Consider the following 13214-nt stretch of genomic DNA (forward strand, 5'->3'; position numbering starts at 1 on the left):
CTAAAGGCACTCTAACAAAAACAATTTCGACTCGCGCGTATGCCACACTGATTTGTTTTGTGTTTAAATCTGACCACACAGCATAACCATGCAACTGTCGATAGCTATCAAGGTGTATGAAATAATATCGACGATCGTGTAAGTTCATTAAAGATTGTACGACTACGTTAATTCTTCCAGTGTTATGCCAAAAATATCATCCCAAATTTGAGCGTAGGTACTAACCGTAGTACGCTACCGTACCATATGCTTTAGAATAAACTGTCAAAATTTTGTATCTGTCACATTGAATACTGACAGATACAAAATTTTCTTCATTGTCATTTGTCAGTGTTGATTTGTCAACTTGATTAAAATTACGAAAATATCAACAAATCAAACCAATGAAATAGTTGTGAAATTTTGATATTAACTTAATGTTAAGGTTTGTTTAAGTTAAGGTTTTGAAAATAGAGTGAACAGTTTTTTAAACATTTTATAACGCTTATCAAACGTAATTTAATTGTTATTGAGACTACATGTTTCGTGTTGTAACGTTTATCTGATTGTCTATTTTAACTTTAATTTGCTCACATACCAGTTAAGTAACAGGTTTACATCAAAATATTCTAAAAAAAATGACTACTACGACTGGAGGTGCACGAAATTTCAAAGTAGTTCTTTTGGGTGACGGATGTGTCGGAAAAACTTCATTATTATTGCGTTACATTGAAGATAAATTTAACGAAAAGCATCTGACTACGCTTCAGGTAACTATGACGTATATGAACTAATTTTGTAAGACTGAGTTAATCCCTTTTGTCGATGTCTATGACTGGAAATATTTTTTTTGTAGGCCACATTCTTAAATAAAAGGTTGAATATTAATGGAAATCGTGTCAATCTTTCCATTTGGGATACAGCTGGCCAGGAGAAGTTTCATGCCCTGGGACCAATATACTACAGAAACTCTAATGGTGCGATTCTGGTTTATGATATTACTGATGAAGATTCATTTAGAAAGGTAAAATAAGAATTTGAATGACTGTATCTTAACATTTGTAATGATTATTGTAACAATATTAAACAATATAAATCAATTATAGGTAAAAAATTGGGTGAAAGAATTGAAGAAAATGTTGGGATCAGATATTAATCTGGTAATTGCAGGAAATAAAATAGACCTTGAACATGAACGCACTGTTTCACTAGAAGAAGCTGAAAGGTAAGAATGAATGTAATCTTCTTAAATATTATTACTAAAGATACATTTTGTTGATAAATACTCTTTATTGAATTATATATTCCAGCTATGCAAAATTAGTAGGAGCTAAACATTATTACACTTCAGCAAAATTAAACCAGGGTGTTGAAGAATTGTTTCTTGACTTGACTAGAGAAATGTTGGAAAGACAAGAACACAATACACAGACTGAAGTAAACAGAACATCACAAGTTGTAGTAGTCGATGATGAGGTACCTGTGCAATCAACCTGCTGTTCAGGACACAGGAGTTCCTAAATTAATAGATTTTTTTGTATTCATAGTTTTCATATTTTAAACTATAAAAATGAAAATAATTTACAATGTATATTATGGTGGCTATACAGAAAAATATTTATAGTAATTTAACAATAAACAAGATTACTTGTAATTTTCCACTAAATTTAATTATGTTATATGACTAAACAGCTAGGTTAATTAAACATTTTATTTTAATATATAATACTGATCTTTAAGAAATAAATATTTATCAAATCAATATAATTTGACATGGGAATTTTGATATTTCTTGACAGTATATCTTAATGAAATTCTAAATTAGTTCTATTAAGATGTCATGCAGATATGTGTTTTGAGTGCTATAGTGTATCAAATTACATATTATTTGCCAAAACATAATAAGCTTAGGGGCTGTGAGAGAGGAGGTGGATACACTTACACTGCCAAAATCATAAATATCAATTTGGTTTATTCACGTTTGGTTAAAAAATAGGATATAATGGGTATGTTTAAGATAACCTGTAATTTTATAATGACTATTTTTGTTATTATTAGAGTTTATAATTTTAGATCATATAGTTTTAATAGGATTAATTTATCTTGGCTACAAAATTAATTGCAAAGAAGATTCACTACTTATTTATTCAAGTCAAGATTTCAAATTTTTATTGTAATTTGTTTTTGCATATTATTTCATATGCGATAGGTAAATAGCGTACGGCGAAATTATTTATTGCAGAAGTATGCATATTGGATGGTATTGTGTGGGTGAATAATTTTTATCATGTCAAATCAATGATATTGAAGTGAAGATAACATATCTCATTGACATGACATACCTAAAAGTATAATGAAAAATCACAATTATAAATTTGAAAGATTAAACAATACATAATAATATATGTAGTTTAAGCTTAATACATTAGCTTGCTAAAAAAAAATTTGATTAGAAAATGTTTTTGCTTTTCCTAGCCTTTTTTTATCATCCCACAGCTCAACGTTGTTAAATAATTGAAAAGACTTGCGCCATACGTGTCTTGTCCACCAGATCTCCGCTGAGCGCTCTCGAGCTCTGCTGAAGCTGAGCCATTTCACTAGCTAACATAACTTAACCTAACACCTTAGAAGATGTAAATGCAGACTTATCAGCTAACTCTTGTAGAAATTTTAACTTATCTCCGAACATAGTCAAATGATTTGTAAAACAGCTTTACTTTACTACTACCTACTACTTATTACTAATTAGAATGTTGTAACATAATTTTACGTGATTTCACGAATTATGTAACTTTTACACAGTAACTGGTTTTATATTGAGGTCATGGTGTAGTGTCGGTATAAGTAATTAGATATTATTTATCATGGTATCATAATTTTGTCAACGCACTCTATAACTGGAAGCTCCAAATCCAGATTGACTATTATAACCTTAAATGTAGAAATTTGCTTCCTAATGAAATCGAAGTCAGCCAACTAATTATCTAACATGTTAATAATCACAGACTAATTTTTTAAACCCATTTCGTGTAATAATGTATTAAAAAGAAAATGTTATCCATACATGTCAGACAATAAGAATTAAATTAGTCTGTTGAAAACAAAGTTACCTATAAATCATTTCATCAGGCAGTAAGGACTGTCAACAAAAAATAAGGAAGACAAGATTATTCACATTTTTTAATTTACCTATTCGCTGGTAGTTTAAGAGGCTATTCAAGCTGCGTCCGGCTGAATAGGTGAGCACGCAGGATCAACCTGAGGGAATTTGCTTACCAGAGCAGCAGCAGGCTCTAGCCCTAGCAAGAGCAGTGCTCTGCAGAATCTACCACCTAATCGGAATCGTGACCTACTGAGAAGATCCGGTGAGGAACTCAGCGGGCTGTGTCTATAGGTTAGTTCGCTCGTCGAACTCTTCGTCGTAATCGAAGAGTTCGATTCATTTCTCTTAAGTGAGCGACGTCACTCACATCGTGATATCTGTAGCAGTAACTACTTATCAAAGATTAAGATATATTTGACTAGCGACTTTTTCTACTTATGTTTGCATTTAAACAAGTTCCGAATAATAATATTTATTTACTTATTATTACCTACCCGTGCGGACGTCTTGTGAGTCCACACAGGTAGGTACCACCACCCAGCCTATTTCTGTCTTGAAGCAGTAATGCATTTCGGTATGAAGGGTTGCGCAGCCGTTGTACTGCTAAAACTGAGATCAGAACTTTTGTCTCAAGGTGGGTGGCAGCATTTACGTTGTAGATGTCTATGGGCTCCGGTAACCGCTTAATACCAGGTGGGCCGTGAGCCCACCCATTTAAGCAATAATAAATGCGGAATGCCGATTTGCCGAACAAAAAAACACCCGCTCGCTGGAAGATCGTACCTTTGTCGTTTAGCGCCAAACTTTTGATCTCCGACTTGGTTTAAACCCAACCTTGTTACATTAGCCTTACAACATGAGTACAACATGAAAGGTGATTACTGAAGCTTCCGCACTCGCAGCTTAACACAAGCCATCTAGAGCAGTCACTTCACAGCACCCCAACATCGCAGGCAGCGAGCCGAGTAGAGAGCTCGCTAAAGTCTCAGCAGCACTGGTTCAAGAGTGATATAGCGGTAGCTACCACAGAATAGATGTTTGATAAGAACCTGAATCACGCTAACGACATTTGCAAGATTAGATTGCAAATATCAATTGTCTGCAGAGGTAAAATACTCCACTGATAGGAAATTTCCTCTTTGTTCCTGCCAATGTCTATTGACCTAGTTAACCGATAAATACCAGGTGAACCATGCGTTCCATGAGCATGTGTGTACCCATTTAGAGCGTTAAAAAAAGATGGGCAAACGAACACTTCAAAGTTGAAAAATTATTTTCAAATATATTTTTGTAGTATAGGTACATAATATATCCTAAAGTCATATCTTAATACAATCTGTATTACTTTAAAAGAAATCTTAGGTACCATACTTATTACTTTTTTATAATTTAATTGCAATATATCTAAATTTCGCTTGGGTAGGTAGAACCGTCCTGCCTATTTGCCGCGCAACAGTGATATTTACCGTTTTGAGTACTTAGTAGGACAAACGTTATACAACAGAAACTTCGACATCACATCTCAAAGTGGGGAATGGCATTCAGTTGTGATGCCTATGGCCTCCGCAACACAAATAAGTAACGGTAGCACTAGAATAAGTAATGTCAACTACTATTTAGGTCCGAATTGCAATTGGGCATTTCGTGATTTTTAGAGCTGATGTGAGAAAGCCGACAAACACAATTTATAAAACTCAAATTTTGCACCCGCGTTTCCTCTCAACCGTTTTGCTGATTTTGGTACAATATAATAGTTTTATTGGATTATCTGCTATTTCTTTTGACTTCCTCGTTCTAAAGTCGCATTTCTCATGTCTGAAGGTCGTGACCACCACCCTCTAGAGGTCTCCCTTATATTTCACCATCGTATTGAGTCCTCGACGAGTCACTCTTTACTGGTGGTAGGACCTCTTGTGAGTCCGTACCACCACCCTACCTATTTCTGCCGTAAAGCAGTAATGCGTTTCGGTTTGAAGGGTGGGGCAGCCGTTGTAACTTATATCTGAAGGAGTGTGGCGCATTTACGTTTTAGATGTCTATGGGCTCCAGTAACCACTAATCACCAGGTGAGCTGTGAGCTCGCCCACCCAACTAAGCAACAAAAAAAATCACCATGATGTGTTCATGTGATACAAATCTGTACAGACCTGTCAAATGCGAATTCATTACCTTTTGCCATCGACATTAGTCAATGAACAACTTTTTAAGATTGTCGCTATCAGAACTTGGCGCCTTAACCAGAAATTTGTGTTTTTTATATAAATATAAAAATTGAAATGTATACAATATATAGTAATGTATAAAATTTAAATGAATAAATTGTTAAATATAAATATTTATAAGTAGGTAGCTACATGATGGGTATCTCAGTAGTAGTTTAACAAAATAGTAATTTTTGAACAAAATTTGGTGAAAATAAAACAATATTTGCAATATAACAATTTTCTAATAGTAACTAATTTATAACAGTTAACACCAGCCAAATAATATTATTTATTGCTTGAGTTCTACCACAATATCTCCTTTTTCAGAGCCATTAACAATTTTAATGCGTTCAACTAGTGCGCATCCCATTCTCCATGTCAAATATGAGTCAAAGGCAAATGTGCAATCTCTAACTTTAAGTAACATTCATACTTTTTACACTCACATTATGAATAGTTTCTTTTATACGTGAAACCTTGCAACTATTCACGCCCTGTTTATTTACGTACGCATTGTGAGCTATTGGGCGTGGTCTGAAAATTTTGTACATAACGTGTTCAAGGTTGAAATGCGACTGCGATGTCAGCAAGGTAGCGTAAGGTGTGCTGATAAAAGTCGCGCGCGATGTGCTCGGAAGAGTAGTTTTCAAACGCATAAAGATGGTCGAGTGAGTGCTAAAGGCACGCTTTAAGGCATAAATATGAACTCGCCGAGAACAACGCGCGTGAATTTTTCATGAACTTGGGCTTACAAATTCTCAAACTTATAATCATTAATTGCATTTTAGTCGTAGTCAGCAATACCTTATAGCTTTAAAGAAAACATTTGTGTTTCAACACTAACTACAAATGCTGCTAATGTGAAAAATATATTTATATATATGTATATATTTATCTGAGGTTTTTATATTTTCATTTTATCACCATTACCATTTATTGCCATACTAATTCTAAATAAGGCAGAATCAGATTAGCGTCTTTACTAAATAATCAATTATTAAAATTATCATTGTTTTCAATTACAGAATTTATGCCCCTAAGTACCCTAAGTGTTGTTTAAGAGTTGCTCAATTGTTTGTTGTAGCAATGATTCATTATGCGAAGGCAAAGTATGGATTAATGATATTGAAAATTTAACTATTCATGGGCAGGATGGCCAGGTCAAAAAAAGCTAACAAAGTATAGATTTTCGAGTCGATATTGGTTATATTTAACACTTGCAATTTCACTATTTTAGATTGCGATTTTATATTGGAAATCCTTGACTCTCTTGTATCCTAAGCTTCTAATTAGCTCCCAAATAAGATTGTTTTTTTTTTAAATCATGAATGAATCAAAAAATTCAGAAAATTGTTTGGTAGATTTACTAGATTATTTAAACTTTGATTAGTTTAATTAACCTTTCAAAAGAAACAGGTTATTTTACTAATACTAAGAAATTAAATTCACTCAACATATGCACATCTTGATCAAATAGCAGGGATATTCGTACATATACGTACATCAAAATTAAATGAAGACCATAAGCCTTAAAAATATTACTCAAGTTACCTTGCCCAGATTTTAAACAGTCAAATTACAAAGCGTGTAACAACAATAACAAGCTTAAGCTAACCCCGCACATGTGAAGGCCTCTTTTCAACAAATATTATATTTTAACACCATGTTCCATTGCTTCAGTTTATTTTGAAACTTTAAAATGCATTTTTAAATATATGTAAATATATAGCTAATTATTTTTAGAATTTTAATTTATTCGATTCAGGAATGCAATTTTTATATACTATTAATGATCGCAGATTTTCAAACTCGCATTAAGTAGCTGCAAATGGCATCATACAATTATTATTCTATGAAATTGAAGTCCAATTTTCTATTTGCTCTTTGTCAATCTTATTTTCATTTGTCTTGAAAGGTGTTGCATTTGTTTTATTTCACTATCACTTAGTTGTACATAAGTATATGGTTTAGAAATGCGAAAGTCAAAATTGACTTCATGAGTTTCATGGGTACTATTATCTACTTTGTTGGTGGAACACATTTCATTTAATTCTACTGGCTTTTTTGTGACTAATAGTGTTAAGTGTCACTTATCTTTATCAAATTCCTTTGCTACCTTTGCCTTAGATTTGGACTTTATCTTGGTAACATCATCATTGGTATCTTTTTCTATAACATTAATTTTATTCGAGATATCATCCTTGGTATCTAAGGGTGGCAAGTCTAATAAATATGGCATCATACTACGACTTTTCTCTTCAGCTGATAGCCACTCCATCTGTCAAAGAAAGTAGTTAAGGTTTTATAAACAAGCTTATAAAAATAGTAAAAAATAGTATTTATGTCAACAAATATTTATGTTTAGGTAAATAAATATATACAAAGGTGCCAGTTTATCAATGCAATGTACATTGTTCCTGATCTTTCATCTATACTTTAATCAAAGTATTAATAAAATTAATGTTGAATTTTCAAAAATATTAAAAATTCTCATTTTTTTCAATTACTACTTTTCTGAAACCACTAGGGGATCTATGATTTGAAATGGATCAAAATAGCATAAAGTATGATTCTAATCTTCAATCTGATTACCTTTTGCCGATGATCTCTGACAGCATCATCACAAATGTCGATACACATTTGTTCGGTGAGACGACCATCATCAGAGGCGTAGGCGGCGGCTTGCCATGCCACACCCAATTTTGAAAGTGCTCTACCAGACATACCAGCTGTTCTCGTTGCCAAGGTCGAACACAGAGCACCATAGTCAAATTGATCAACGCTCAATCGTCTAGAAAAATGTTTTTATTGTAAATTTTAAAATGTTTATACAAAAAGGCAGGTAATCCGAAACAATCAAACAAACTGAAAATCAATATTAATACCAAAGTCTCAAGTTCATGTAACGCCCGTGTTCAGAACTTCAGTCATTACCTTAGGGCCCTCTAGTAAGTCCGCGGTGAAAAACATCGACTTTACTAACTCGATCAGCAGACGGTCATTTTGTATGGAGAATAATACTTTTTATTTACAATTTTTGACATTGACATAACATTTATATAGACATGTTAACATAGGAACGCAATTGCAATAGTTGTGGCAGCTAATAGCCTTTGAGAAATGTCGCATTCATATATACCATTAGAGCATTTATTTTCTATTTTAACAGACGAATCCGCAATGATTGGCGACGTGCTTTCAAGCGAATCAAAACAGGTGCCAACCTTTGGTGGTGTAGTAATACCAATATAATCTATAATGATCTGTTTTAAGGCACTGTAAGAAGCGCTCGTGGCGCCCCTTGCTTTGCTGTAGCTCAACAAATATATTTTTAATTCAAATTGAGTTATGACTTCCGGCGTCATAAAACGGTCGCAGATTCATTGAAACTTCCGAGGCCGCCCCATATCATCACTGTAATCGTGTTCAACGAACACCCTGCACCATAGGAAAATCTGTGTCTGAATAATAGAGTAAATAGTAAAGCATAGTACATACCTCTTTCCTTCAGATGCTGGTTGCAGAACAAATTTATCAAAATAAAGGCGGATCAATCTTTCTCTCTCTTCAAGAGCTGGCAAACCAAATTCAATCATTTTGTCAAGACGGTCATTGATAGCAGAATCAAATTGTTGAGGTGTGTTCGAGGCCAAAACCAACATAATCCTGCTGCTTTGGTCAGAAGTTCTGTAGAGGAATGCATTCAATGCTGCTCTTAAATCCTCACTGATTTTTTCTGAAGAACGTTTTCTCAAGAATGCATCTGCTTCATCAATGAAAACAAGAACGCCTTTCCTGCTGGTGTTTGCCCAGTCAAATACTTTATGGATAGCTGCTACCGCATCTTTGCCCATAGGAGCAACATCACCCCCTGTCATTATGGCATAATCCATACCAGAATGTTTTGCAAGTTTCTAAGGAAAATGAAAAACTTATCATTATATCACGTCTACATTTTGAAATAACTTTAATTTAAAGTTATATATTTAATTACCTTGGAAAACAATGTTTTTCCTGTTCCAGGAGGTCCATACATGAGCAAGTTTCTATAAAAACCTTTATTCAATCTAGTATTTTTTGTAGCAATCGCAATGTCTCTCAATCTTTTTTCCAGATTTGGAGCTAGAACTACACCAGCCAGAGCATCCTGAGGTTTTCTAAAACTCGAAACAGCTTTTGAAACTGTCAATATAGGATGTTTAACTGCCTCTAACAATGAAAATCTTGAGGTTTCATTAACAAGTGTAGGTTTTCCTAAAAATGAAATCAGTGTACATCAATTTTAGAAAACCATAAGCTTCTAGATTATGTGTTAATTACATTAAGTTGTCGTTCGGCATATTATGAGGTCACATGGATATATACTACAACCCTGTCTATTAGTATTTACTGTGAAGAATTCATGCTTAAGTTAGCTTCACTAAATAAATCAGTTTGAAGAGTGGAAGTAGCTATTTGACACTATTGGGACTTCATCTTCAGTCTTAAAACTTGTGATAGTAGTCACACAGTATGGCATATGGGGTCCAGTAACTTCTTTTCTCCAAATATGTTGTGATAACTAAAATAAAGTAATTTATTACGAATAATTTAGGAGAAATTGATGTACATGTTCTTTTTCCTACGGTAAATGAGTTTCGAGCAAGCATTTATATATCATACAATCTACACTCATGAATAACTTTAGAGTAGAAAATTATATTTTATAGTTTATATTTTTGACTTATTTATTGGGTCTAGTGTAAATTAAATCTACAAATAAACTGAGAATGCCAAACCCTATCACCACTCAAGTTGCTAGAGATGTTACTAGAGTATGTAGAATATGAGTATCAAGGTTGGAGGTACACAGTTATTTTAAAAAACAAAAAAATTGGAGATAATGGCGGAGATAATACCCAATAGTATACAAACACTCGCTTGCATATGTATGTAAAGGGAAAATTGTGGACAGAGATCACCAGATGGTTTGTTATTAGTGTGCCCTTAACTTCTTTTAGGTAAGAAAGAAGGTCCAAGAAGTTCAAGGGGTTACAGCAAGGGCAATGACCATGTGAAGAAGACTGAAATAGTAAACGTTTTTAACTTATAAGTTGTTATTTAATGTTGCTTTTATTATCTGGTCATTAGAACAGACAGCAAAACAGTTTGAACAACTACCAATTGCCAGTCTCGAAAGTGATTTGGGAGTTTATATATATATGTATAATATTTCGCTTAACTATTTTGATTTACTTGTATATTCAGCACCGTTATTACTAGTTTTAAGATACTCCTGTAAAAAAAACTCTCCACGAGACAGGCAATGCCTAGTGTGGAGAGTTTTTAGCAAACTGTTATGTGTAAATGTATCAAGGTTAATAAATAAATTATTATTATTATTATTAGTTTAATAGCAATGCCACTCACACAAGAAAAATCTACTTTCTATCACATTGATAGCAATAGCGATTGGGAAGGAACACAAAAAACGAATTGACATGTTAAAAAAAAAATCTTCATTTATATGGAGTAATTTCTCTCATAACCTCTTTGAACTCTTTAATTTGACTCTTAAGACAAATAATCGTAAAAATGTTGGTTATTCGTAATTATTTATATGTTTATTGAAAATTATATTTGTTTTAAGGCATTTATTTATTACAATACCCTAAAATTGGACACAGACAAAAAGTAAATTTTACTTACTCTTGAAGACTGAATTTTTTGTCAGAATGCTATAATTTGTAGAAAGATAAATGAGTGTGTGATGGATTAAAATATATCCCCATACAAACAACCTTCATAACAATCAACATTTCTACCTGTTATTCACACTGCAAACTATCTCAGTCCTGTCATGTGTTTCAAAATCATTGTTATGAAAAGTGTTATCATTTTTTTTAAAAATACAATTAGTTAATTTAGTAAGAAAATTTAAGTTATTAAATAATTCTTGGTACATTAACCAATTCATATTTGTACAAATTAACACAACCAACATCAGATTCATTAATTTAAATATGTATAATAAATATAATAATATGTATTAAATAAAATTATCTGCCAATTATACTAATGAATGAAAAACTAGAAAGAATAATAACTTTTTACATAAAGATGATTAAAATAAATAGAAATTTATGTTTTTTACCAATGCGAGCCTCAATGAATCTAGCTGCAACCGATGTGGCTCCCTTTGCTGAATAAACACCAAGTGCCAATAATGACAAACCCCCTGCAGCAGCTAAAGTTTTATCCCAATCTGTTACTAATGCATTCAGACCAGAACCTACTACGCTCCCAGCTGTCCTATTAACATACAATAATTACAATACATTACAATCAATTGTGTAATGTTTGTATGATAAAGTTAGTGTATGGAAAAGTGAAGTTATACAAAAATAAATGAGGTAAGATATCTAAAATCCAATTTCATAAACTCACTTTATACTTTCTAGAATAGTAACTCTGTTCTCAGCAGCCTTTAGTCTAATTTGTTCAAGATTTATGTCTCGATTTTCTCTGTCAGCCTGCGCTTTGGCTCGAGCTTCTGCTTCTATTGCTCTCAATTTATTTTTCTCTCGCAACTCCATTTCATGTTCTATAGTAGCTCTCCTTAAGGCTTCCTGTTTTGCTACACTCTCTTCTTGTCTAAAATAAAGGTTGTTTAGTTAATTTGTAATATTAGGGGACTGATATTGTGATTTTAATCTAATCGATATCAATGTATTTTATATTCTAATGAAAAGTATATTCAAATTATCTTTCAACTGTCTTACTTTCTGAGAATTTCTTCTTGAGATTTCTGTTGTTGTACAAGTTGTTCTTCGTAACGTTTTTTAGCTAATTGATCTTGGTATTGAGCTCTCATTTGGTGCTGTTTTGTTTCTTCCTATAACAGATGAGAATTTATTATTATTAAATGTCTCTAAAACAAACATCTTAATGAATTTTTTTACCTCTTTGACTGATCTATAAAATTAAAGTAACCTGTAATGTTTTTCGTCTTTCTTCATAATCAACTTTCTTTTGTTCTACTTTAGCTTGTTCAATGGCTGCTTCATATTCCTTAATCTTGGCCATTTGCTCCTGTTGTCGAGTACTTTCCTGAAGTTTACTAAGCTCCAAAGCATCTTTTGCATGTCCTAAAAGAGTAATTCCAATTAAATAACATATTATGCTGTGCTTTACTAAATAGACGCAAGCAGTAGCAGCAGAAACACTTTCATATATTATAAGGGAGTGATCAACATGCAAAAATGTTATACACCATAAAACAAACGACTATCAGATTGATACTTATTTAAGTTCAATAGTTGTTCACTGTTTAACTTATCATGCATTTTATACCTGTTTCGCTTTGCTAATTTTTGCGATAAGTGTGTAAAATACACAGTGAATTTAGGGCTGAGTATAGTGGAAGATACATATGAAAATAAAAACGGAAGTCTTTTGTTAAGCTATCCACTTTTAATACTTTGATGTACATCATCAATCAAACTAAATGAATTCATATCAATTGCCGTAGTTCTTAAAAATCATTCTTAAATGTAAGGTTATGCGGTGGCATTATGCAATAGCGCGCAACGTGATTAAAAGTTATAAAATATCTTACTTGATCGTTCCAGCTCTTTTGCAGCCAATGCAGCTCGCTCTAGGGCACTTGAATCAAACCGGTAGGCTTCCATGGCTTTCCTCTCTGATTTAGAAAGGTTAGTAGAAGGTGCGGCAACACCAACCCCATCGGCTGGTGGATCGTCCGAAGGAGGAGGTTGTGGAGGTTTTGAACTGTACCCAAATAGCCACGACATCGTGACTTCAGTAAATAATTTTCAAGTAGTGTTAGTAAACTACTTTTATAAGAAACACGATTGTTCACAAAACTGACGATAGCTAGTAGAGTAGCGGCTATGGAAGGCACGACAGATGGAGTGGTCAAACCGTCA

The 13214-nt window shown here is 33.1% G+C and overlaps 2 protein-coding genes across 3 annotated transcripts; one reads left to right on the forward strand and one right to left on the reverse strand.

The window, feature by feature from the left end:
* Positions 1-305: 305 nt before the first annotated feature.
* On the forward strand, positions 306-2436 carry LOC114245153 (ras-related protein Rab-21). 2 transcript variants are annotated; one of them, XM_089729200.1, is made up of 5 exons: positions 306-424; positions 592-749; positions 836-1003; positions 1086-1204; positions 1290-2436. In XM_089729200.1, the coding sequence occupies exons 2-5, from the start codon at positions 618-620 to the stop codon at positions 1498-1500; spliced, it is 630 nt and encodes a 209-aa protein (XP_089585326.1). In that variant the 5' UTR covers positions 306-424; positions 592-617; the 3' UTR covers positions 1501-2436. The 2 variants fall into 2 exon arrangements, with proteins under 2 accessions (XP_089585326.1, XP_028032996.1); XM_028177195.2 differs by having other exon boundaries at positions 326-749.
* Positions 2437-5508: 3072 nt separating this feature from the next.
* Positions 5509-13214, reverse strand: bor (ATPase family AAA domain containing bor). Its single transcript, XM_028177188.2, has 9 exons — positions 12884-13214; positions 12259-12413; positions 12048-12160; positions 11713-11919; positions 11420-11577; positions 9281-9540; positions 8785-9200; positions 7879-8077; positions 5509-7564 (listed from the first exon to the last, which is right to left on the reverse strand). The coding sequence occupies exons 1-9, from the start codon at positions 13077-13079 to the stop codon at positions 7373-7375; spliced, it is 1896 nt and encodes a 631-aa protein (XP_028032989.2). The 5' UTR covers positions 13080-13214; the 3' UTR covers positions 5509-7372.

The sequence above is a fragment of the Bombyx mandarina genome, chromosome 01 (assembly GCF_030267445.1).
Source record: "Bombyx mandarina strain Sakado chromosome 01, ASM3026744v2".
NCBI classification, from domain to species: Eukaryota; Metazoa; Arthropoda; class Insecta; order Lepidoptera; family Bombycidae; genus Bombyx; species Bombyx mandarina.